Here is a 26,991-nt window from a genome sequence, read left to right on the forward strand (position 1 = left end):
CTCGATGGAAGTATTGCTGAAAAGGGCCTGGTAGTTATAGTGGATCAGAGATTAAATGAGTCAGTGAGATGTTATTAGACCAGGGGTTGGCAACCTGCAGCTCTTTAAGGAGCCATGCAGTCAGCTGTGGTGAGGGGAAGCTAATAGGGCAGGGAGCCCTGGAAAAGGAAGCTGACAGGGAAGGAAGCCACTCCATGTGGGAGGAAGTCAGCCTGCAGGAGAGCTGGGGAGAGGGGAAGCTAAGCCTGCCTTGCTAGAGCTGCACAGCTGCATGCAGAAGGAGGCAGGGGAACAGCAGACGGAAGGTGGGAGCCATGGAGGAGCAGCAGTAGTGTGCGGAGCTCGTTGGCTGAGGCAAGTGAATCCTGGGCTGAAAGGGTTAAACCTGGGGAGAGGAGCACATTGGGGCTGAAGGAGTTAAACCTGGGGTTGGGGTGGTGGTTTGGAGCTGAGAGAGGTTAAACCTGGGGGCAGGTGGATGGGGGGTAAGGCTTGCTATAGGGGAGTAGATTTGGGGGTTGAGGCAGGTAAAGCCTGGAGATGGAGGTATCTTAACTTTCTGATACAAATAATTGTGTGCACTGTTCTTAAGATGGGGTGACAAATTACTGTTTGACATTATTTATTAAGGACTGTCTCGTATCCATGTGCATTGTGGCTCTTGAAGTATTGATTTTGTAACTGAATTTGAAAAAACGGCTGCTCTTGCTATTTTCTTGCTATTTGGAGACCCCTGTAGTAGATGATTAATATCACTTTGGATGTATTAACAGGAGTCTTAGATATAAGACATGGGTAATTAGAGTAATTAGGTTCTGGAATAGGTTTCCAGTAAACCTTGTGGCATCCCCACCATACAAGGTTTTTAAGAAATATTGGGTTGGCAATTTAATTATGGCATAGAAAATGCTCAGGAAAAGTGCTTCCCAGTTGGGTAATTATAGAGACACTCTTGAATTAGGGCAGGGTGATTTCTGTACACAAAGCCCATCTTGCAATGTGTTAAATAGTTTCCCCTTCCATCCATGTCTGTGAGAATTGAGGGACTTAGCATCTTACCAAGGTAGGGTCATAAACATATAATAATCTGCTTGTGAATGGAATATTTTACAGTAGTGCATCTTGTGACCTCTTAACTGTTGATCATACATTCAGGAATCCTAATTATTACTTGTAACACTAAAATTATTATAAAAGCATATTTATGCCAAGCTGCCTTTGAATAGCTAATCTCCTGTCCAGATGAAAACTTCTGCAAGTGCAGCTTTCCCCCACTATTGCTTAGTTTCATCTGCTCCCCCTTTCCTCCTCAGGCTCATTTGGGTTTTTTTCCAGACTGGCCTAAATGCAGAAGAGAACCATCTTGGAGTTCTAATTCAGTGTGGTCAGAGGAGAAATATTTTCTGTCGGTCTCACCAAAATTCCCTGCCACAATCAGGAAGTGCTTTTGCTTGACATGGGTCATGGCCCAACCAGAATAGGTTGGTCGTCTTCCTGCAGTCATGCTCTGTTGTCACCCACAGAAATGAAGTGAAAAGAAAGGCAGGCATACAGTTCAGAGGCTCTTTTGGTTCTCAGGATGCAGCAACTCAAAAACAATGAGCTGTGTTTATCTCCACCGTTAGCCCTAGGCCACACATAGCCTTTTTTCCCTAGCTGTGCTTTGTTACATTCTGTGTTCTTACTTCTTCCCTCCAGTTGTTACAGATGAATATATGTAATTACATTGATGTACCCAGTTGATTGTATATCTAGCAAAGGAGGAAAGCAATACAGGAACAGTAGTTGTGATAATGCCTACAGAAGCCTTACATGTTCTGTAGAACAATATAAATCTTTCTTTTATAGCATTTCCTGTCAGAGGACCTCAGATCACTTTACAAGCAATGGTCATGTGTGCATTATAAACACCTGTATTGGTCGCTGAATTTAATATTATCACTTAGCATGTGCATACGACTGTATGCACAAAGTTCTGTTTGGGTGGTTGAGGATCTTCTTTGGCAAGGCAGGTGAAAATAACATGAGCAGAAACTGAAACAAGCCATGGTCTTGTGTTGCATGTTGCTTCCTGGACCCTTTAAGTAATGGGGAGGCCCTAGACAAGGAGTTATTTACTCTAGGATCTGTTTCTGGCTCTGACACAGATTTCCTATATGACTGTGGTAAATCATTTGTATCTGTGTTTCAGTTTCTTGATCTGTAAAATGGAGCTAATATAAATATTCTGGAACTCTTCTGAAGGAGCCATGGTTATGATATATGCATTCTTCATACTTTTAAAAATTGAGCCTTTGAAATATAGACAGGGGCCTGTCAGCCTGAAACAGCAAGTTGTTGAGAACAGCAACTGGAAAGATGCCCTGAAACAAAAGTTGGGGAGTTTTGGGTATAGTGGAAGTGTTACTGAGATGATCAAGATAGGGGAGAAGGTCTTTGTATTTCAAAGTCATCACCAGGAAGAGCCTGTAATTGAGGTATTTGGCGATTATCCTTTGATAGTTTATGTTCTGGGAATGCTTGTTAAATGATCTTGTGTTTTAAAAATATGTTGCACTTTTGCTTTGCCTCTCAGATTTTTTGACTTTATTACATATGACTGAGTTGATAGGCTGTATCTGTATAGCAGATGAAATCTTTAAAAAACATTAACTTAAATAGACTGATGCTCCTGTAGTGTAGTCCTGATATCCTTTTAAAAAAATTAAACCAAACAAACCTTTACCACATTGTTTCTTTAATTATTTGGCTCATGTTCTTTTGTCAAGTTCATCCTAATATTTTCAACAACAAGCTGAAATATAAACTAAGTTCTTCCTCTTACTTTTGACTACTCCTGTTGTTACACAGTAACTTTTTCAGTTCAGTAGGCCATCTTTGACTGATGTCAGCTCAGCTCTGGTGATTTGCATTTAAACAAAATGATTACTGCAAAGCCAGTTAAAACAGGGACAAAACATTTTGGTGATATCTCCCAAACACTGTTAATTGCAGCTCTTGAAAATGATTTGGGAGTTAAAGGCAGGACTCCACTCCAGTATTGAAAATATAATGAATTTTTCCATCAGATTTTCATTCCAACGTTATTTTAAAATGTGTACTGTAAAAAGACTGCTAGTTTCTTGGACTAGGCTAAGTCCAGGGCAGTTTGTAGGAAACACAGCTGGAATTTTTGTATCAGTGTATATAATACTTTTAACTAAGTCATAAAATTGTGTAATAAGATGCAAAGTCATGTAGCTTTTAATGATGATTCTTCTAAATGAAATAAATAGTACAAACCTTTCAGGACCCGGTACTGCATGCTTGAAGTCAGTAGTAAAACTCCTGTTAATTTCCAGTGGGAAGGATTAGGCTGTCTCCTTGCTGGGGCCTGCAACATCAAATTCACACAGGGTCAGCTCACAAACAACAAGCAGTTTTGTAGCACCTTAAAGACTAACAAATGGATTAGGTCAGGAGCTTTCTTAGGTAAGAGCCACTTCTTCAGGTGATTGGAGTAGATCCTTACAATCTAGGGTGTGTTTAGTGGGGAGTGGAGGGGTCTGAAGGAAGGGGAGGTTACCTGTCACTAGTTGGACCTGCAGATGAAGCAAATTGTTAAGTAGGATGTATCCCATTCCTGAGAACATGAAAGGTGGGGAGATCACCCTTGTAATGCAAAAGATAGTTGAGATCTCTGATGAAGCCTAATACAAATGTGTCAAATTTGGAAATGAATTCCAGTTCAGATGTCTCCCTCTGTAGTCTTGTGGTAAAATTCTTCTGCAGAAGAATGGCTACTTGTAAATCCACTATTGAATGTGCAGGGAGGGTAGTGTTCCCCTATAAGTTTGTGTATTCCAGTTCCTGATGTTGGATTTATTCATCCTTGGGCACAGAGACTGTCCAGATTGTCTAGTGTAGTTCAGTCCTTTATTCTTCCAAGGTGTGCATAGCACTGAGTTTCATGACACATACTGTGAGGTGAAGACCTAGCTTCTGGGTTAAACCCTAAGGACTTTGGGGTTGCTTGAAAACTAAAAAATCAGTGTCTGCCACATTTTCCGAGGAAAATCTCTGTTACTTCTTTCTTTGCTGCTTTGTGGGGTGCTTTGTTGTTTGTTTTCCTGATTCCTGTTGCGCTGTCTCGAAAGGGTGCATTCCCTTATTGCTGAAATGTTTCTGGTATGTACACTGTGTTAGGTGCTGCTTGGATTTATATGGCACAATGAAGAGATGTAGGCAGGGGCTTGTGTAAAAGAAATGTTATCAAGAAATCTAGTTTCTGCTTCTGACTTTGCCACTGAATGTGTTGCATGATCTTAAGCACCTTGCTTAACCTCTGCATCGTTGTTGTTATCCTTAAAATGGGAATAACAACATAGGCTTTGCCTATGCTAGAAGTTTCTACCAATTCAGAATCTCGGTATAACCAACGTGGTACAACTCACCCAAATGTGGGACAAGCTATTCTGCTTTAAAGGAATTTTATACAGACAGGTGTAGCTATTGCCATCCAGGAAGGGAGTAACAGTATAAAGCACCTTAATATGCCAATATAATTGGATCTGTGTTAGTGCTTTCCCAGTATAAATATTTTTAACTTTTAAAAAGGCACATTTCTAACTGATATAAATACACCTATAAGACACTAGTGTAGATGAGCCCTTGGTCACCTTTTTTTGTGAAGTCCTGTGAGTCTCATCAGCAATGTGTTGATACAAGCACAAGGTACTACGGGTTGGACCTCTCTGGTCTGACACTTATCTGCCAATAGCCATAATCCAGCAAGATTTTAGTTAGACGGACAAGCATTTATGTGTTCAGCCAGATTTCCTGTGTCCCCATAAATTTGTTTCTAGCCACCAGTCCTGGCTCTGTGTTATTTCACTGTAATTTACCCTTAAATGTCTTCTGAGAGCCCAGAAAGCAGTGGAAGTGTTGGTAATGCTGTTAGACAGTATAAACCTCTGTAGACTGGGTAATTCTATCCTTCTGGTCAGGTCCCAACGTTGCTGAACCAGAGAGGTTCAACCTGTACTAATGTTTAATATTGGGATCCTGTAGGGAGTTGCATAAAAGTACCTCTGTACTAAGCAATTGAAAAGATTTGAAAGGTTTGAGGCAGAAACTTTTTTACCTTTATTTCCAGGCAAATGGATCTTAGATGAAAATGTTGTGAAACCCAGAAAAGCCTGTTCTTTACATCTGTTAAAATCTGTAACCACCTTAACTGAGATCGTTTATTAAAACTGAGCAGGAAAACCCAATGCAGAGGAGTGGATTTCATTAGCCTTCCTTAAATTAGTTATGGGTGGTGTGGAAAAGATACGTCCCCGGCTGAAACCGCTGCAAGATAAAGGCTGCTCTTCTTGAATCGCTCTGTTCCCAGGCGTTTGTCTCTCTCAGATCCCCTAGCTGCGGCCCCATTTCCCTGCACACTAGCTTGGTATGCAGAAGCTGCAGGATCTTTTCGCTGCTTTATTTACGGAAACAGCAAGGCTGAGATGGATTGCGTTGTGAGACAGTGTGTGGATGAGGGAGGGTCACAGCACATGCTCAGTCCTGTCAGTCCGAGGGCGAAGTTTCTGCGTTCTGCGTGCAGGCTTAGGTCACAGCACAAGCTCAGTGAAAGCTCTCCGAGGTCTCTCAGATTGCATGTGCCTCCATTTTGAGTTGTTAGAGTAGAAAAAGGCAGAGTTTTACCAGTAAGTAGAGGGTTCAGGAATACAACTAAACCCACAAGAGCCTGTTAGAGTCATGGATGATGCAGTCAGCCCCTTCAGGTAGGCTCCAGCACTCTGGCCTCACCTAGAAAATGATGCTTTTTGCTTCTGTTTGTGACTTCTGAAATGTTTTTATGAAATCATTTCATCATTCTTGCATGCTCCTCCGAACCTTGTAATCCCATCGGCCTGGCTGGGCAGCTGTTTGTATGGTGCATGAAAGCAGCGTCCAGGCAGAATCTCGTGCCTGTGTGGTGCATGTAGCAAAACGCTGAAGCTGCGTGGATCGCTGTTTTTCCTTATGATGCAGCTGTAATTTCACTTGCTCTCTCTGCATGCCAAGCCTCAGGCACGGCTGTAGGAAGCTGCAGAGAGCCAGTCTGCAGGATGCAGTGGTGCCTATGTGGCTACTGGGGAATGTTTGGGCCTGCAAGAGACTGTGTTTAGATAATGTTTCAGGGAGGGTCGTAGATCGGCAGCCATTGGTTGCTTTGGAGGTGGGTGGAACTTGTTTTGATTGAGAACTTGTTTCCCAGGGCAAGTGATAGTTCTGGTGGAATTTTTTCGAAATACCTGAAAGCAGACAGTCAGCACAGCTCTGCTTGCCTGTCACAGTTGTATGCAGCAAATGCTTGTGTGCCTAAAAGGTGACAGTGTTGCTAAGTGCGTTAGAAATCTTCGTTGAGAGTGGCTTATAACATAGCAGTTGTATGAGTGTTTCCCCACATCTGTTGTAGGGGACCAAAGGAGTGTCTGTAAGAATTCAAACAGGCTGGCTATATAAAAAAAGGCGCCATTTCCTTTTTTCTGTCTTCCCAACCTCCTGCATGTGAATTGGCATAGAAGCAAGCTCTATAAATGTGTGGTGACTCTTTTTTGAGGCCAGTGCCTGAGTAGGAAAACCAGTGAACAGGTTGTCATTGGTGAGTAGAAGCAGGGCTTGGGGGGCTATGAATGTTAAATAAGAAAAAGGAAAGCTTTATTTTGCAGTGATGTGTTGCTGAGAGAACCAGTTGAGTGCTGGGTGAAATAGTCCTGGTCTGACACTGATCTCTGTCTAGCCAATTGCATTGCAGATATAATGGACTAGACTTGATGCCACTTTACTGTATTACTTGATCCAGAATAACTTGTCCCGTCTTCTTGTTGGAGTATTGCATTTTAGAGTGACAAGATGATTTAGAGCATGGGTGTCCAACCTTTTGGCTTGCCTGGGCTGCACTGAATGAAGAGGAATTGTCTTGGGCCGCATATAATATAGTTAATGTATATAAATCACATAATAACGTTAAAAGTTTACGGTCTTGTGGGGCCGCATTACTAGCTGTCCAGGGCCGCATGCGGCCCGGGGGCTGCGGGTTGGACATGCCTGATTTAGAGCATTATAATAAAACATATAGAGCCTTTTACCTACCTGCAGGTGCCTATTCAGTTCCAGCCTGTGCCTACAGTGGCCTGGAGTTATTTGTAAATTGGCATCTACATTACAAACACTAGCACATCATTGGCATGGACTCCCTGGTTGCCAGCCTCAACAGAGTCCCATTTAGTGAATGAGCCATAACTGCTGAGTTATCCTGTTACTCGGTCTGAATCAATCCAGTGAAAGTTTGTGCCCCCAGATCTTTGAGTAACCACGGAGTGTGAAATGAAGAAAAGACTGTTTAGCTAGGTGTGGGGCATTGCTGATTTGTCAGTCTGTGTATTTTGCCAGTATTGTCCATAAATGATTCTTGATATTCTTCTCCTGTTTGTGTGTAGGTAAGGGATATAGTGTTAAAATCTTGCTGAAAAATTGTCTTTGGCCCTCTGCCTAAAGCACTGTGGACATACTGGTTCGTGTGAGCTTAGGCTTTTTCCTAGTGGGTGAATCCCTTGGGTGAGGGATTATGCTGGTGAGACCGTGCTGCATGCTGATTGTGCACCCAGTATTTGAGCCATTCCTGTGGTTGGGATTAACAGTTCTCCAGGGATATCTACCCAGCAGGTGTTCCCAGCACTGTGTGTGTCAGACATTTAAAAATGAAGTGTTTTAAAAGGTACTGTGTTCTAGCTTAGAAATGAAAGCTCAGTGCTGTTTATTTTTCCATCTCCACTATTTTAAATTAACCTGATACTTTTCAGCAAATAAACTCCTTTCAGTTATAACAAGATATTTGTCAAACAACAATGTTATACCTGCCAAGCAAAGAATAACACTTGTAAAAAATTTGGCCTTTACTACTCACTTGTATGTGGTAAAATTCTTGTACATAAATTTTTATATTAGCAACCATAACATATTAGGAACCTATTAGGTGAGGGCCCTTTGTATTGCTGAAGAGACAGAATCCCTGCCCCAGAGAGCTTACATATGGCTCTTTTAGGAGAGCTTTCTGGAGTACAATTTTATTTGAAAATACTCTCCTCTAATACTGTCTCATGCTGCACAGTTGTGCTGCTTTTCTGAGCCCTTCGTTTCTCCCTGTGCATATGCACTCATGAAGATTTCTTCACTGATTATCCTATTGTATGAGGAGCAGCATTCTTGTTACATTTGTGTCCAGGTGTTGTCACACTTTGGAATGAGCATGGGGCCAGGAGCTAGAAATTCCAAAAAAGCCATCTCTGCCACTGACTTTGTGGTCTTGGACAAGTAGTTTAACCCCTTGTTGTTTGCTTCCTTTTGGCAAACACTCATTCACTGAGGAAGCATTGTTTTGGGACTCTTGCATTGCAGAGGTGCTTGAAGCCTTTCCCAGGTTGGGGGCCCATTACACCAGGCTTTGTACAGACGCATAGTAAAGTTCCTGCCTCTAAGGCCAATTTATGCAAAATCAGTTTGAGAATATGTATGTAGGGCAGTCTGTGTATGGAGTACCATGCATACATTTTAATAACCAGGTGCTGTAGTTCTGTGTTGGTTTTGTTGGTTCATATTGAGTTGGTGACATTTAGCCAGTTGAGCTCAGCTCTTTTTTTCATCAGAAAGTTCCTATTTTTTTTTAATTAGGAAACTTGTCCGTCCATGTCAGTGCTGCTGGTGCTGACAGTCCCTTGTCTTGCTTTGTATTTCATATAGGTCAAGACTTTCATCCCTATTGTCTTCCTTCACGCAAGGGGAACACGGCTTGCCCACATGTTTCTGTGGTCAGAGGGGTTTCTCCTCTTATCATCTACATCCTTTGAAGCTAAGTATGCTGCTGATACATCTGTTGCAGCCTCTGCTAGCCCAGGGAACAAGAGCAGGACTGAATATTGAACCTTTAGCTCATACACAGTGGGTGCATCTACACTTGCATTCCTCTTTTGAAAGAGGCATGCAAATGACGTACAAATTTGCATATTTGACACCTCATTTCCATATCCTAATTTTGAAAGTTTCTTTCGAAAGAAGAAAGCCAGTGTAGACGCTGCTCTTTCGAAAGAAAACCCCATCTTCGAAAGAATCCTTCTTCCCATTAAATAAAGGGAAGAAGGATTCTTTTGAAGATGGGTTTACTTTGAAAAGAGCAGCGTCTACACTGGCTTTCTTCTTTTGAAAGAAGCTCGTTAAAAATTAGAATATGCAAATGAGACTCCAAATATGCAAATTTTACTTTATTTGAATTTTTATTTACCTCATTAGCATACCTCTCTCAAAAGAGGAATGCAAATGTAGACACACCCAGCATGATAGAACTCTGGGACTAGATCACCAAATGAGCCCTGACGAATGATGTTTTATATAAGCAGTGCAGAATTCAATTGATAAAATTGCTAATTAGCTTCAACCAGGTGAACTTTGGTGGCCTTCCTGTGCATGCTTTCACGTTTTAGTTGACTTTTATTTCAGGAAGTTCAGAGATGTTGAATGTTGACTACGTACAGCAAAAATTATTCTGACTTAAAAACCTTTAACCTAGTATAATCACATCCACGCTAGCAAATAGTGTCTTCGTTAGATATATATTTTTCCAGGCCAGTGGATATTTGGTGGGGAGGAGTAGCTCAGTTGTTAGAGCACTGGTCATGTAAACCCAGGTTTGCAAGCTCAATCCTTGAAAGGGCAGGTTAGATTTAAAAAAAAAAAAAAAGCATTTGTGCAAGATGGTGACAGGTCCTGTTGTGTGTACAGGGGACTGGACTCTCAAGGCCCTTTCAGTTCTAGAAGATACGTATGTCTCCAGGTTATATACATAGGACAGCTACAAAGATGGAAAAATGCCATACAGAATCTACAGTGGAAAGTAGTCCACTTTTCCAGTCTATTCAAGATCAAGGCATTGTCCATGTTTGCAATTCTAATTTTAAAGAGAGTAACGTGGCACGTACTGTGATGGTAAAAGGAAACTATGTAAAATCATACATGCAAGCAGAATACTAGCACCGTAGAAGGGCAATTTTAGATTAGCGCTGAAAAATACTTAAATTCCAGTTACTTTTAATAATTTATGCTAATAGTTTTATTTGTGCATTTCACTCATTTCTGACAATGGAAATGGATTGGCCAGTTATAATTTTGTTTATAGCTATGGGGCATATTTTAAGGAGTAAACCAAGTTTCTACCCCAAATATAAATTCGATTCAGGAGTAAACCAAGTCTCTACTAGAATTCATGTCCTTGTGGATACCCCTAAGAAGAAGCTCTTTCCCCTACTGGCTGAGGAAACTTTCCAGTTGCTTACTATTTCATAGAGCTGTGTGACGGTGGGGTTTTCCTCTTTCCACTTTTGTCATGTCTTGATTCCTAAAGCAATCAATGGGATGGAACTTGTGTTGAAGATAGGTCTGTTGGCACACAGTTGCTCATTCCAGCATTAGATTTAATGATTGCAGTATCCATTCCAACCCTGCATTTGACTCTCAACCATAGTCATTCTTGTATTATTTTGCCAACTATATTACTAAAAAAAAATCAATATTAAATCAAAATAAACAGTTATTCTTCTTTAGAGTCAGCTTCTAGCCACTTTCTGCTTCTATCCTGAATTTCTCATAGAAGAAAGAATCTTACATCTTGCAGAATGAAGATCCAGTGATTGGGGGCTGAAGCTAAACTCATTCAAACAGGGAAATTTGGTGCAAAAATTTTAAGGGATGGTAGTTAACTGTTGATGTGAGGTATGTGGCAGATTCTTCATCCCTGGAAGTCTTCTACAGCCCATCTTCCTAATGAAAACTTGTCTCATGCCCGTGATGTAAGAGGTTTTGCGTCGGAACTATGTGCGTAATTCTGTGGCTTGGCTCTTGAGAGAGATCAGGGTAGATAAGTGTTTCTCAATCTTTTTAAAATAAAGTACCCCTTTTAAAAAATTATAAGTACCACCAGATTTCCGTTGCATACCCCTAAGTGTACACACAGAGAGAAACATGATCATAAGGTAATCTGAGGTCTTGAAACAAGTGCCATGCAATCTTTCCAGATTACTGTGACTTTTTCAGGAATCAGATTTGTTTTACCTACCACCAAGTTACACCTCACTTAAAAACCACTTACTTACAAAAACATACCAAAATGTCACAGAAAACTACTACTGAAAACTTGCTGACTTTTTTCCATCTTATCAAATACATGAATTGGAATAGAAAGAGTGTATTTACATTTCAGTATAATGCATATGAAGCTTTAGAAGCAAGTCATCACCTAAATGAATTTCTAGATTGCACTGACTTTAATCATGTTTTTTAAGTAGCCTATTATAAAATTAGGCAAATATCTTAGATGAGTTAGTGTACCCCTTGGTAGACCTCAGTGTACTTCCAACAGTACACACACCCCTAGTTGAGAAACCCTGGACACGATGATTGTAATGGTCCCTTCTCATCTGAATATTTGAGCATCCTAGTTCTGTATCATCTGACTTGACAGTTTTGTAAAAGTTTCAGTTTTGTGTTTAAATTTAAAAAGTCTAATTTCAATATTACATGTTACTAGAAATTTAACCTTCACAAAAATTCTTCTAATTGCACTGCTTTGTACATTCAGGCTCAGTTCCCCACTCCTGTGCTCATGCTGTTTTTTTATCCCCCTCCTGTATAGGAACTGCATCCTTAATCTAGCTCAGGCATGTCAATTCAAAGCCTACTGAGAGCCACACAAACGAAAATGTATAGCTTTAAGGGCCACTAAAGAAAATGTACTTCTATTGGAAAGTCATAATTAATTATTATAGATTATGTTTTAGGTGTATTTTGTAATATTTTTAGGTCTTGTTTGAATATAATACAATAATTTTAATTGATATTTTAATACTTAATATGAACTTTATTTTTATAATTTTATTAATAGTTCATAAAATTTGATCTGTAAAATTATTTTCTCACATATAATAATTTTTAATTTACATATAAAGTTAAGGTACTCTGTACCTCTGCTGGCTCCCAACCCCTGGCTGGGACCCCAGAGCTGGAGCTGCCGGTGGGTCTCCACACCTCTGCCGGCTCCCAGCCTCAAGGCTGCTGGGGTTCCCCCAACACCAGTCACGTTCTTGGAGCTGCCGGAGGGGCTCTGCACCCTAGCCGTCTCCCAGCCCTGGGCCACAAAATAATTAGATGGGGCTATGTGTTTGACAAGCTTGATCTATCTGATAGTGTGCCTCTTAGTTTGCATTTTCAAAGAGGGGGAACCCACCAACACCACAACTCTTAAAAACAAAATAAAAAAAAAAATCATTGCAACCGGGGACTGTGAAGTGTTTAAAATTCTGAAGTGCGATGCTCAAGACTTCTAAGTGCTGAACATGAAGAACTGTGCATCAAGGTCTGTGGCTTTGTCATTTATGTTCTTATATACGTGAGTGGTGTGTTGCCTTTTTGGGGCATGGGGATATGGTAAGGAAAATTTTGAACATTTTGTTGTGGGTGAACAATACTAAATGGAAGCAAGTGGTGTTTTATGAAGTGTCTCTTGAAAAGGGCCAGATCTACACTAGACCTTAAAGTTGATTGAAGATATGCAATTCCAGCTACAGCAATTGCAGAGCTGAAATCAACTTATCTGGCTGCCCTCACTGAGGGGGGTTGAGGGGAGAAATTCTCCCATTGACTCCCCTTTTTCCTCACAAGATTGAGGAGTACAGGGGTTGACCCCCGATAGTTCAATTTCATGCTTCCCCATTAGGCATGTGAAATTGAACCCCAAAGATCAACCCCAACTGAGTCAATGTACTGGGTAATGTAGATGTACTCTGATATACTCACCCCGCTGAAGGGAAAAAAGGGATAATTTTCTTGTCTCCCGTGGATTCTCCCTTTTGGGTACTGCAAGCTCATTTCTGCTTGAGATGATTTATAAATTAATTCTGAAGAACTCCTCCTCTCCCCTTCCCCCCCAAGAACAGATCACTTGTAGAAAATGGCACACTTTTTCAAAAACTCTCTGTCCCTCCTGAGGAATTCCTCCGAGGCACTTCTCACTTTGTACTAATAGAGCACAAATGAACAACCTCCACTGCTCATCATTATAACAGTTGCCCATTCAGATTACTATCCTGTTTGTGACAATGGCCAGTTTGGATGCTCTTGGGGAAGTTTGTAGAATTTTGTTCCTGTAGTTCAGTGCTTTATTTGGTCGCTTTAGCTAGCTTCTGTCTTTACTTTACCTTTCACTGTGAGTACTAATATAAGTTAATGTAAATTCCAAAGGGTGCGTATGTATGTGTTGATAAACTGGACTAAACTTCTGGTATTTGTACACTTACTCAGCGTTTTCTTGTCGAATCTTTTCTTTCAGGACCCAGAGATCTGTTTCTTCTCAGGCTGACAGTATTTTTTTCTTTGCTCTGTGAAGGTTCTCCGGTGTCCTGTGATCTTTTGGCTTAGAAATGTGTGTATGTTGCACTGAAAAGCAGTTTGTAGCAAACAGGTTTTCTAAGAATAGTCCAAGAGATCGCTCAACAAAGATTTTGGAAAGGTGTATTGTGGATGCAGGATTTAAAGCCTTCTTGAAGCCTCTTTTCCACTTCAGCTTCTCTCTGTTTGATTAGGTCTCAGTATACAGTGATCAGGAAAGACTACACCAAACAAGAGACATTTAATCCTTGAAGGCGGCCTAGAAAACTGGTTTATAAATTGGTGTGATTCTTTTTTTAAAAATCAATTTTTATTGGCACACAGGCTCCTAACTACTGTTGGCAGGGGGCACTCTTCTGGGTACCCAACTGAATTAAGGCTTAAAAGTGTGTCTGAGAGAGGAGCTGTTAATAATGTGGTAAGTGTGGCAAAGCATAAGAGAGCCTTTGGGTGCATTGTACTGAGTAATGAGTTGCTGATGTCCACTGGATTAGCTAGATCCCCGCCTTTCTTTTTATGCTCATAATCCAGTATAAAAAGTGTATGCTTGTTGCATTGTATGTTTCCCCAGATGATAACTTTTTAAGTGCTTTATTGATATGAGACTGTATCTGAGTGAACATGTCTGTGCAGCATGCGCCTGACTCTTGGCCCCCTTGTGTATTCCCTCTCCTTACTGGCAGAATAGAAACAAATGAGTAGTGACTGGGTCTAAACATCAGCTTGGTGTTGCAGGCTCATGTACTTGAAGGATGCCAGAAGAATTGACCAATGCAGAAAAGTGCTCTACAGCAAGGTCGTGACGTGCGCGAATACACTTTCCTGGGGCTCTGGGGCCAGGAGTGCTGGCAGTTGCCGCCGCTTCCCTGGGGCCAGGAGCGCCAGCAGCTGCCACTTCCCTGGGGCTCTGAGCCCCCCGTATTAGTACAATTCAACATTTGCGAGGGTTCTCAACACCAAACCCTTGCAAATATTGCCACCCTACTGTACGTGCTTCCTCAAACACCGAGTCACTCCCAATAGTCCTGACCTGAGCCCTGCACAGCAGACAATATACATCAGTTGTGACTTGCAGCACCTCTGCTCTTCCATTCCAGAGCCTCTCCCTTTCACTGCACTTCCAACTTGCTCCTCAGTTCTCCTTGCTATTGCAGTCCCCAGCCCACAGTAGTTTTCTAGGACATTTCAGTCCTGGAATGAACAACTCTTCTGCTGTTCCGAAACTACATAATTTCCCTGAGCAGTAAGAGCAGTCTTGGCAAACTCTACTAATGCGCTGCTGGTGTGTTGCTTCAGATAAATATAAGTATGGCTAAACCAAGAGGCCCAAACTCATTTCTGTTGTGAACAAATTTAGATATGAACCTAAATCACAAAAAAGCCCAACCTTACCAACAATAAACCTAGGGCATGAAAGCTTTTCCCCGTCCTATCCTACCTACTGTTGTCTTTCTCATTCTACACCCTTAACTGCTCTCATTCAAGGGCACTCATTGGCCTTGAACCCTCCAACCCCCTATTGCATTGGGATCGAAAGGACAATGCTTTATTCAAGTGAACATCTCCTAGCTGTTCGGAACAAGCCTCTCCTGGATTAGTGCTTTGCCCTGCTCTGCTATGGATACTTCTGCCTTTTTGATATTCAGTTGCAGGCTTCCATCTCCTTTCTGTCCAGCCCCTGTTTACTTCATAGACTACAGTGTTTCCATGGCAACAGGTTACTTTTCAAAGGGAACATCTTGTCATTATATTTAATCCACTGCAGCTGAAGAGGGCTGAAATATTAAGTTGCTGTTGCTATGGATACTGCTTTGTTACATCAGTTTCTTTTGTGTCAGATTTCATATACTGTGTTGGGTCCTTTTGCCCCCCTTTTCCGTCGAATAAACAGAGAGCGCCTTCCCGTTAGTATTGTAATTGAGCTCCACTGATATAATTTGTTTCACAAGTCCAGAGTATGTTTGTTTCTCTAGCAAGAGTTTTCCTCCCATTTTCATACCATTCTTGGGGTGGTGGAAATTGGGTGAAAAAGTGTCTGATAGGGACTATGTATCTTGTGGAGGTGTAAAGGAGACCTGTGGTCCTCAGGCAGTGCAGAATAGTCAGAGCTCTCTCTCCCCTACCTGCAGCCCTCCCAAAATCCATTGTGGAACAGTTAATCTCTTCCTTTGCCCCGTCCCGCTCCTGCCCCTCGAAATAAAGAATTCTCTTTTTTTCTTCCATCTCCTTATCTAATTTTTAGTTGTGTTGTATACTTAAGAAATTACAAGAGGAATGGCTGTTTGGTAAAGAAAACATTATATAGAGATAAGTAGGTGTATTGGTTATTGGAAGGCATATGGGGTTTCCCCATCTTATGTTGTATAAATGCTGTTAAGAAGATAGGAGCCACGATTTGGATTTAATATACATTGACAAGTATTTCTAGTTGATTGAGCAAATAGTGAGACTTCTGCATTGAATGCTTTATTATTTATAGTGAGCTTTTGCTTTCATTTGCTTTTTACTACGTGCGATAGGAACTAATATGGGGTTAAAATATTGATTTCATGCTGGGGCCTTTGAAATTACCACTAGGTTATTAGCTACATTAACAGCTTTGTTTAGTTGTGGTGTTCTGGTTTTAACTATATGAAAATATTGTGGGCTCCTGTAACTTGTTTTAAAATGAAAAATGTGGCAGAGATACAAATTTGAGGTTTTTTGGATCTGTTTGTACTTAATTTGATTCTTGTGAAATGGAGGATTTTGCAATAGGTCTAGCTGCATTCAAGCATTATGTGTGTAGGCAACAGTAGCACACCCAGATTGGTCCCCTTGAATCACTTTGTTCCAGTTCTAACTCTTTTTCAGGTGTTGCTCATCCTGATGACCTGCATGGTAGTTTCTCACAATCGCAAAAGCGCTTGGGATGAATCATATGATCTCACTTCTGCTCTTAAAGTGAGCAGCTAATAGATTAACCACTGAACCAGCTGCCCATTTCTTTCTTTTGGCAGCTGTGCTGGATATCTTTCTATTTTTTTTCCTCCAGATTTCATTCCAGCTATCAAGCTGAGACCTTGCTCAGAACACAGTGCATATTTCAGATGTAGGAAAGGTGTTTCTATTTTTCCAAAATACAAAATGGATGCCCAGCAAACAGCACAGGGACTTTTCTAGACTTCCAGTATCTAGTATGTGCAACATTTATTCTTTTCTCAGAGATGCAGTAGTGACATATGCAGAGTATTTTTCTTTCTAATTGTTAGTGTGCTCCTTACAGAATGAGCTCAGTAGCTAAGAACTTTCTGCTGATATGCTGGGGCAAACAGCATTTCCAGATCTGCAGCTGGGTTTATCTACAGAGGTCTTTGAAGACACTGTAGAATCCCTGTTAGATCTCTTTCTGGACACTGAGCCCTAGTGCAGAAAGGTGCTTTGGAATGAAAGGGAGAATTTAACATCTTGTTTTTCTCCCTGCGCAGAGCTGTGAGATTAAAAGAAGTGGGTGGACAGAAGATTAGTCAGAGCAACACGTATTCTCTGTCGTTCTGAGAATACTCTGTTTGCTTTTTATTTTTTCTAAATGAAAAAATCTGCTTCACTCCTCTTGTCTTGCTGCTAATTCCTTGACTGGGTAGAGCACTTCACTTGGCAGAATACCTGGGCATGATTTAATTTGATGTTCCCCCTGTGACCTGTAGAAACTCATAGTCCTAAAGTGCATTCTGTGAACACAGTGGCAATGTCTGCTTTTCAGTTCAAAAAATAAAATAAAATAAAATAAACCTATTTTTTTAATTCCCCGTAACTGGGACCCTACCAAATTCACGGACCATTTTGGCCAATTTCTTATTCATGGCATTTTAAAAATAGTACGTTTCATAATTTCAGAATATTTAAATCAGAAATTTCTCAGTGTTGTGACTGTAGGGGTTCTGACTCAAAAAGGATTTGTGTGGGGGATGAGGTTGCAAGATTCTTGTGGAAGTGACTGCAGTACTGCTACCTACCCTTCTGTGCTGCTGGTGGTGGCACTGCCTTCACAACTGGGTAGCTGAAGAGCAGCGGCTGCTGCACTGGGGTCCAGCTTTGAGGGTGGAGCTGCCATTTGCAGCAGCACAGGAGTTATGGAATGGTATTGCTATCTTTGCTTCTGCACTGCTGCCTTCAGAACTAGGCATCCAGAGAGTGGGCTAGGCTGCAGGAGCACAAAAGTAAGGTTACCACCACCCTCACTTCTGCCTTCCTGCTGGGGAGGAGCAACCTGCCTGACTTACCACTACTGCTCTTTGGCCTCCCAGCTCTGAATGGAGCACAGAAGTAACCGTGGTGGTACCATGATCTCCCTAAAATTACCTTGAGACCCTCTGCAACTCCCTTTTGGGTCAGGACTGCCAATTTGAGAAACTCTGGTCTCCCCATGAAATATGTAGTACAGAGTAAAAGCACACAAGACCAGATTTCTCAGTCCATTGCACACTTTTCATGGCCATGTGTTTGATAGGGCCCAAGCCATGAATTACAAATTCTCATTGACCCCAATAAGAAATTGGTGGCACTCAAGTTCAGGGAGGGAGTGGGGAAAGTGGGGGCAGAGGGAAACAACAGGGTGGCTGCAGAACCCTGCAACTGAGGGTCGGGAGAGCAGCCCCACAGCCACTGGCAGCAGAAGAAGTGGCATTGACCAAGCTGGGACTATGTCTAACTGTGGAGCCCCCTGGGCAGTGGCATGGGTTGGGAGTACAGCCCAGAACCTGCAGGGCACTGCAGCCACCCTGCCTCTTCTCCTGAGAGCACCCTGTCCCCAACCCCAAGTCCCTGCTTGATCAGTGACAGGCCCTCTGCTGCCACGGGAGTGGAGACCCACAGACAAACCAGTATTGATCTCTCTTGCCCTGGCAAATTCCCTGTTTTGGGACTGGGTGGATGCTAAGGGTGCTGGACCAGGGAGGTACAACCTGTACTGCATTAAAGCTATATCTTATTGTACATACAGATATTCTGAGATAAGAGGAATATATTGTAATAGATACGTAATCATTTTTATGGACTTGTAGTTTTGGGGCTGCATTTTGACATTTTAATTTTTTGTATTTATTTCTGTAACAGGAAGGATACATCAGCTAGTGATTAGAATATGGAACTAGGGTTCATGGTGATTGTTTTCTATTTTTGGATTGGTCAAACTCCCTGTGTGCCCTTCACCTTTCTGTGCCTTAGTTTTGTCATCTGTAAAATGGAGGTACATAAAAATTGCCTACCTCAGAGATTGAGGTTTAATTTGTTGTTTGTAAATACTTTGAGACCATAAGATGGAAAGTGCAGTAGAAGTATAAATGGGTACTATAAATGTTCTTTGTTTCTTAGTGGGCTTTGTAACTGTGCTCTTGGCTGGAATTCAGAGAAAATGAATTTCTTCATCCTTAATTCACACAGTTGTGTCTACAATGGCCTCTGGAGTACGTGTTGGGTCAGTAACTAACTTCATGCATGTTCGCCAAACTTTAGTGACTGGACACATGGTTTAAGTACACTTACTTTTCCCATATGAATCAGATTAAATTCTTCATATATATAAAAAATATAGATCTAGATCTAGGTAATGTAGATCTCTTAAATTTTCCCTAGTTTGCTCCTGAGTTAGCATCATTTTTAATGTCTTGCAGTTACTGAGATTTTTGTGTTCAAATTTTGCATTACGGTAAGGTCTCACAGTACGTGAATGCAGAGTACGCGACCCTGCTCTTACGCATCTGACCCCCTGATCCATACTTACGCTTGTGATTTGTATTTATGCGCTAGGCATGGGGTGAGAAACAAGTGTACAGTACTTACTCCCAGCATCTCTTACTAGAATCACGTGGAAAGGATCACTTGGAAAGTGAGTCCACCCACACAGTACCTTTCTACTCACATAAGAAAACCGAGAGTTACTACCACCACCCTGCATCTTTCGTCCTGCATAAGAAACAAGTCCACACAACTGACACGTTTTATATGTATTCATATATACTTTTTATCATCTAAACACTTTATTCATTTCGATGGTTCATTTTGTTGGGATTATTGCTGAATGGGCTGCCTAAATAAATTACGTAAGAATCTCGCATGCTATTGCGTAAGTTTACGGACTCTTGGACTATGCATCTTCCTTCTCTCTTGGACTACGCGTCTTCCTTCTCTCTCATGCTCTCATTCTAAGAATGTCTCCCTCTTATGCGCATGTAAAGTTTTTCTTTATCAATGAATTTTACCACAATCATGGGCCCTAAGAGGAAAATTAGTAGTGGAGCAAGTCGTGTTGAAAGTGAGAAGAAGAGGAAAGCTCATACTGTGAGAACTTTTGAAGAAAAAGTCAAGATTTTGGACTCATTAAGAAGTGGTGCATCGAACTCTGAGGTTGCGGGGCAGTTCAACATGAACTAATCTTCCATGCATTCTCTTAAAATTCGTGAAAGGAAAATACGCAAAGCAGTGGAAGACTGTGCACCAGCAACAGCCAGATTGAACCAACACGTGCAGGATCCAATTCTTCCTAAGACTGAGAAGGCCTTAAATTTATGGCTAGAGGACATGAATAAAAGGCGTGTGCCATGTGATGGAAGGGTGTTACAGGAAAAAGCTCTCTCTTTGCATGAGCACTTCAAGAAATCCATGGGTGGTGAAGGATCTACCGCATCTACGAAAACATTTTCAGCAAGTAAAGGGTGGCTGGCAAGATTCAAAACCTGATACTTGCTGCATAACATACAGTTAACAGAGGAATCAGCATCTGCCGACTGTGCTGCAGCCAAAAAATACCCAGCAGAACTCAAGTTGATCCGGGACAAGGGATATAGGCCAGAACAAGCGTTTAACGTAGATGAGACCGTCTTTTTCTGGAAGAAGATGCCCAGTAGAACGTACATTTCAAAGGCTGAGAAGTAGGCACCTGGGTTTAAGACAGCAAAGGACAGAGTTACGCTCCTATTTTGTGGCAGTGGTGCTGGGCACATGATCAAGCCTGAGATGCTGTATCGCTCCGCAAACTCCAGAGTATGGAAAGGAAAGAATAAAAATCTTCTCCCTGTGTTTTGGCAGTCCCATAAGAAGGCATAGGTAATGGCACAGATATTTTTGGACTGGTTCCACAAGTGTTTTCTCCCTGAAGTGGAATTCAAGGTGCTGCTCATCGTAGATAATGCTCCTGGGCATCGCGAGTCTCTACAATTTGCACACCCCAATGTGGAAGTTGTATTCCTTCTTCCCAATACGACCTCCCTTATCCAGCCACTTGATCAAGGTGTGATACGCACATTCAAGGCTATCTACACTCGCCTCACCTTGTCCTGCATCCAAACTGCTATGGATCTCGATCCCAAGCTTGATGTAAGCCGTTGTTGGAAGGATACATCATCTGGGACTGCATTACACATGTCAAGGAGGCTAAGGAGGAAATTAAGCCTGAAACAGTGAATGTGTGCTGGAAGAATATTTAGGAGGAAGCTGTGAATAACTTCACAGGTTTCGCCAAGGTAGGGGACAAAATCAAGCGGGTTGTTAATGTTGCTCGTCAGGTAGGCAGCGAAGAATTCAGTGACATGGCAGAGGACGATATAGAAGAATTACTGAATGGTGATGGGGATGAGCTACCAGAAGAAGACCTAGAGGAACTTCTGAAGAGTGCAGAGGAGGAAGAATTAGAAGAGGAAGAAGAGATCGAGTAGGCATCATGGGACCTCCATAAGTTCAGCGAAGTCTTTCAACTCCTTAAACAGCTAACTGACGAGGTGCAAGAGTACGATCCTTTGATGGAAAGCAGTTTAAGGATCACTCGGGAAGTGAACAGATGTTTCTTTCCAGTAAGGGAGATGTTCACAGTACTCCAATGCAAGAAGCAGCAACTTCCTATCACCATGTTTTTCAGGAAAGTGCTGCAAAGAACACGATCTCCCTCACCAGTCTCTACCATCACCCAGTCTCCCACAGCATCACTGCAAGGACCCTCCTTGCACACTCCTGTTTTGTTGCTTGCACAAGAAAAGGTCGTAAAATCACCGACCAGAATGCCTGTCACAACTCAAGCCTTGCACTCTCCTGCTTCGTCGCCTGTGCTAATTGAAGCCTCGCACTCCCCTGCCACCTCAATGTCTATAATGCCTGTTCGCAAGAGAATTTCACAACCTCTACCTTTTTCTGAAGTGGATCCCGATGACCCTCCGTCTCTTGAGGGATGGGAGGAGGAGGATCAGGAATAAGAAGCCTCGATTATGCTGTATAATGCACTTCATCATTGTCTTCATCCGTCATTGCACTGTACAGTAAGCTACATCATCATCATAGGAAGAGAAAATGAGCGATCTTGCATTCAGATAAGCCTCATTTGATTTTTATATAAAAATTATAGTGTTCAGGCACAGTATTTTATAACCTTTATACTTCAAGATTTATGTACATTTAATTTACACAAATAAAGTTTTTATGGACACGTACACGGTTTATAGGCGTTTCTGAAGTTTTACCTTTGTAAACAATAGTTTTCTATAGGGAGACCCCAATTTACGAGAATTCAAGCTTATGGGGGGCTAACAGGAACTGAACCCTCGCGTACTTTGAGACCTTACTGTAGAACTTTTAAATGACTCTGTGGACTGAGTATCAGAGAGGTAGCCATGTTAGTCTGTATCTTTGAGAACAACAAGAAGTCCTGTGGCACTTTATAGACTAACAGATGTGGACTGAGGTAACTTCAGTAATTGTCATTTTTATTTAATTTGTCTATATGTAATCATTTGAATTATGGGAATTAATACAAATGAAACTTAGTAAACTTTTTCAGATATGGTGTTCTATAATCCAGAACACTCAAGTAACCAGAATTCTAACCATAAGTAAATTTTAGTCACATTTTCCCTAAGCACAGTATAGTGAAAGGAAATACAAATAAATACAGCAGATAGAGTATAAGTTTATTTTACAATACTACTGTTGTTGGCAAGTAAAGCACTCTGCATGCATTTTTGTTTTTTAATATCTAATATTGTTTGTCTTTAGTGCTATGCATTGCTAGGTATACCTCTCTATTATCCAGAATATTTGAATATCCAGCAATGTTCTGGTCCTGGGGCTGCCGAGTATGAAAAGTTTACTATGTGTCTATGAAATTAAATATATAAAAATAGTGTTTTTAAAAAAGAGGTCTTGCAGAACTGTTACGCGTTAATACATTTTGATTAGCCTCCTCAAGGGTAGTGGAATCTCTCTGGCTGCAGCTGCTGTATGGGACCCCAAGCACATTTGCAAAGATTTTATTTGCAATAAACAAAGGGCTTATTTATTGAGTCTAATTTGTCAAAAAGGCTGACTGTCTGAGGCCACATCTTTCAGCTGATCTCCCGAGGTTCAGTTTTGTGCACCTGTTAAATATGTGCGAAATTGACCTATCCGGTCAATGTATATTAAACTGAATTGCTAAAGTGTAGCTTCTAAATGATGAGCTTACCACCAAAACGGAAATGATGGTTTATTGGTCGTCTGTCTGCTAAAATATATTAAAATATTACCCACATGCAAAAGAGATTGAGAGAGGAGGACAAAGATGTAGTTTTGTTTGCCTTATTGCTTTTATTTCCTCTAGAAGTTAATGAACAGATAACTTCCTGGTGTCAGATGTGCTATGCTGGCTGTGTTGTTGTGTTAGAAAATACAAAACTTTATCCATTCTTGAGCTACTCCCAAATATTTCCATAATAGCATTAAAGAGAGTGGATTTTTCTTTCAGCATATGGTGATGCTTTGGCTTCAACCACCAACTATGTAATTGGACACATCCCTTTGGATATCTGTCATTTTGATAGAATGAGTAAAGACGCTCCACTGAAAACTTGTAATTTTTTCTTGCTTGCAAATACCTTTGCAACATGGTTGAATGATGAGTCTTTTCATACCTGATATTGTAAGAAAGGGTGTTTTTAGTTAAACACAATTAAAACTTACTGAGGGCATAGAAAGTTGATGTGCAGAAAGAATAGTAAATGTGGCAGGCAACCAACTTGACTCAACTGAGAAATGGTCAGTGAGCTTAAACACAGCAAGAAAGTCTACACAATGAGGAAACTTGGACATATAAATATAAGTAGGGAGGAATATAATCAGGAACCAAAGCACAGTTTGAATTGCAGCTAGCAAGAGATGTGAAGGATAACAAGGAGGGTTTCTACATGTATGTTAGCAACAAGAAGGTGGTCAGGGAACATGTTGGACCCTTACTAGATTTGGAAGGTAATCTAGTGACAGATGATGTGGAAAAAGCTGAAGTTCTTGATGCTTCTTTTGCCTCGGTCTTCAGAAACAAGGTCAGCTGCACAGAGCAGCACAGTATGGAGAGGAGGTAGCAGCTGTCAATGATGAAAGAACAAGCTAAGGCCAATTTAGAAAAGCTAGGCATGTACAAATCCATATGATGTAGTGCAATGCATCAGAATGTGACAAGGGAGTTGGCTGATATGACTGCAGAGCCATTGGCCATTATCTTTGAAAACTGGTGATGATAGGGAGAGGCCCCAAACAATTAGAAAATGTAGTGCTCAAAAAAGGGGAGGAGGAGAATCTGGGGAATTATAGACTGGTTAGCCTCACCTCAGTCCCTGGAAAAATCATGGTTCAGTTCCTCAAGGAATCCATTTTGAAGAACTTGGAGGAGAGGAGAATGAATGAATGATTGATTGATTGATTGATTAGGAATAGTCAGCATGGATTCATGAAGGGCAGGTGTTGCCTGACCAACTGGATTGCTTTGTGTGATGAAGTAACTGGCTCTGTGGAAATGGGTAAGGTGGTAGATGTGACGTATCGTGACTTAAGCAGAGCTTTTGATATGGGCTCCCAAAGTAGTCTTCCCAGTAAGTTAAAGTGATATGTTTTAGACGAGCAGAGTTTAAGGTGAATTAAAAAGCTGGCATGAGCGTTGGGCTGAACATGTAGCGATCAATAGCTTGATCTCTAATTGGCAGCTAGTATCAAGTGGAGTGCTCCAGGGGTCAGTCCAGTGGTCTGTTTTGTTCTACGTCATCTTTGATGATCTGGATAATGGAATGTATTTTAACCTCTGCAAGATTGCAGATGACTTGAAGATGGCTGGTGGGTAGGAGTAGGATCAAGAGTGACCTAGGCAAATTGGAGGGTTGGTCGAAAGTAAATTTGAGGTTCATCAAGGACAAGTGCAGAGTCCTGCACTTAGGACACAAGGACCCCAAGCATGGCTACAAACTGAGAGCCAACGGGCTAAGCAGCAGTTCTGTAGAAAAATACCTGGGGATTAGTGGATGAGAAGCTGGTCAAGTCAACAGAATCCCTTCATTGCTAAGAAGCCCAATAGCATATTGGGCTGCATTAATAGGAGCATTGCCAGCAGATTGAGGGAAGTGATTATTCCCTTCTCTTTGGCTCTGGTGACACCGCATCTGGTGCATTGTATCCAGTTTTTCGTCCCCTTTTAGAGAGAGGATGTGGCCAAATTGGAGTGGGTCCAGCTGAGGACAGTGAAGTTGTTCATGAGGCTGGGGCACATGATTTATGAGGAGAGAACGAGTAACTGGCTTATTTCGTCTGCAGAAATGAGGTGTGGGGGGTGGGGGGGATTGGATAACAGCTTCAAGCAAGGAGTTAGACTAGGTGACCTCCTGAGGTCTCTTCCAACTCTAATCTATGATTCTGCAATTAAAACTTACTTCACTTTGTCTGAGGCCAGGTACTGCTGGTGAAGCTGACTTTATTTTGCAGCTATTCCAACATTAGGTGTTATCTCATCTGATTTTAGCAAGTCAGTTACAATCAGAATATAGAATCATAGAACACTAGAACTATAAGGAACCTTGAGAGGCCATCAAGTCCACTCCCCAGCACTCATGGCAGGACCAAGCACCGTCCACACTGTCCCTGATAAGAGTCTCTCTAACCTGCTCTTAAAAATCTGTGATAAGAGGGGTTCTACAACCTCACGAGGTAATTTAGGCTTAACAACCCTGACAGTTAGGAAGTTTTTCCTGATGTCCAAACTAAACCTTCCTTGCTGCAATTTAAGTCCATTGCTTCTATCATCAGAGGTTGAGCAGAATAATTTTTCTCCCTCCTTCTTGTTAGCAGCCTTTTAGGTACTTGAAAGCTCTTCCCATGTCACCTCTCAGTCTTCTCTTTTCCATACTAAACAAGCCCAGTTCCGTCAGTCTATTCTAATATGTCGTGTTTTCTAGACCTCTTAATTGTTTTTGTTGCTCTTTTCCGGACCACCTCTGACTTGTCGGAATCTTTCCTGAAATGTGGCATCCAGAACTGGATACAGTACTCCAGTTGAGACAGTCCACTGGGAATTATTATTGATAATACCAGAGCACTTAAAAGCACTAGTTGTAGACAAGTACCGCTTTACATTGTACAGACAGAACAATAAAAACAGCTCCTGACCTAAAAATCAGCTGCTTCCTTCCCTTCCTCTCCCTGTTTTCACCCACATTAGGTGTTGATTTTCCGGTTGGTATTGCAAAATCATAGTGGTCAGGTGCCATTGGGGAAGTGTCCTTTTTCCCTAAGACTTCCTGAAGTTCACCTTTCTTAGGAAAAGGGTTTGGATTTATGGGGAGACCCTGAGCCGTACTCTCAGCCAAGAACAGTTTCAGGGAAGTGGGTTATTTTGAGTTACAGCCTCTGATAAGGTCTTGGGAAATGCAGGCTCTAAGAAAGCCAGATTGTAAGCCCCTGGGTCTTTGATGCTTGGGTTGGAAGTGCCAGAAAGGGGTAAGGCAGGTGAAAGAACATCAGTTTACCCTTTCCCCTTTTCAGTGTTCCTAGGAAGATGGCCCCAAGAAATTACTTTGTTATAGAATTAATAAAGCTGCAGCCACTTCACCAGAAATTCCATATCTGTATTCATTGGCCTCTACGATTCAGAAAGTTTACTGCTGTGTTGAACATATTCACTGTTTCTGTTTAATGGTTTGTTGATATTGCTGCTTCCAGCGAGAACCGCAAACATAATATCAAAGGGGGGGGTTGTTTTTTTTTTTTTTGGTGGAGGAGGAGGGGTATGGGGTATGGTATGTACATTAATAGTGGGGGCAGCAAACATTTAATAATGGGCTTATTCAGTCTAACAGACACAGGTATAGCAATTTCCAATGGTTGGAAGTTGAAACCAGACCAACTGAAAGTAAGAAAAGGCACAGAGTTGAACAGTGAGGGCAAGGGACCATCGAGGGATGTTACCCAGGATTGTGATGGATTCTCAGTCATTCTCAATTTTTAAACTGAGCTTGGATGTGTTTCTAAAAGAGAGGCTCTAGTTCAAATGATTCAAGCAAGTTGTATGTTTATAGAGATGGTCTGTAAAGGAGTGGTCTGTTCAGACCATCTATGAATCTGTGGGTGATAATACAAAGTTCTGTTAATTATAACCTACTCACTGTTGGTGTTTGTCTTTCATGGCAGGAGGCTGAACAGCACTCAGGGCGAGATCAGAGTTGGACCCAGTCATCAGGTAAAGGTTTTGATTGGTTTTATTTGTTTGCAAAT

General features: G+C 41.5%; 1 protein-coding gene across 3 annotated transcripts in view; it reads left to right on the forward strand.

Moving 5' to 3' along the window:
• Positions 1 to 26,991, forward strand: part of RERE (arginine-glutamic acid dipeptide repeats) — a 466,804-nt gene that overhangs the window by 277,416 nt on the left and 162,397 nt on the right. For 2 of the 3 annotated variants that reach the window (XM_075018034.1, XM_075018035.1), the window contains exon 7: positions 26,908 to 26,956. In XM_075018034.1, coding sequence (XP_074874135.1) covers positions 26,908 to 26,956 — 49 coding nt within the window. Of the gene's footprint in view, positions 1 to 5,608; positions 5,769 to 26,907; positions 26,957 to 26,991 lie in introns of those variants that run through there. The other variant, XM_075018036.1, reaches the window with a different exon arrangement.

Source organism: Carettochelys insculpta, chromosome 23 (assembly GCF_033958435.1).
Source record: "Carettochelys insculpta isolate YL-2023 chromosome 23, ASM3395843v1, whole genome shotgun sequence".
Taxonomy (NCBI): Eukaryota; Metazoa; Chordata; order Testudines; family Carettochelyidae; genus Carettochelys; species Carettochelys insculpta.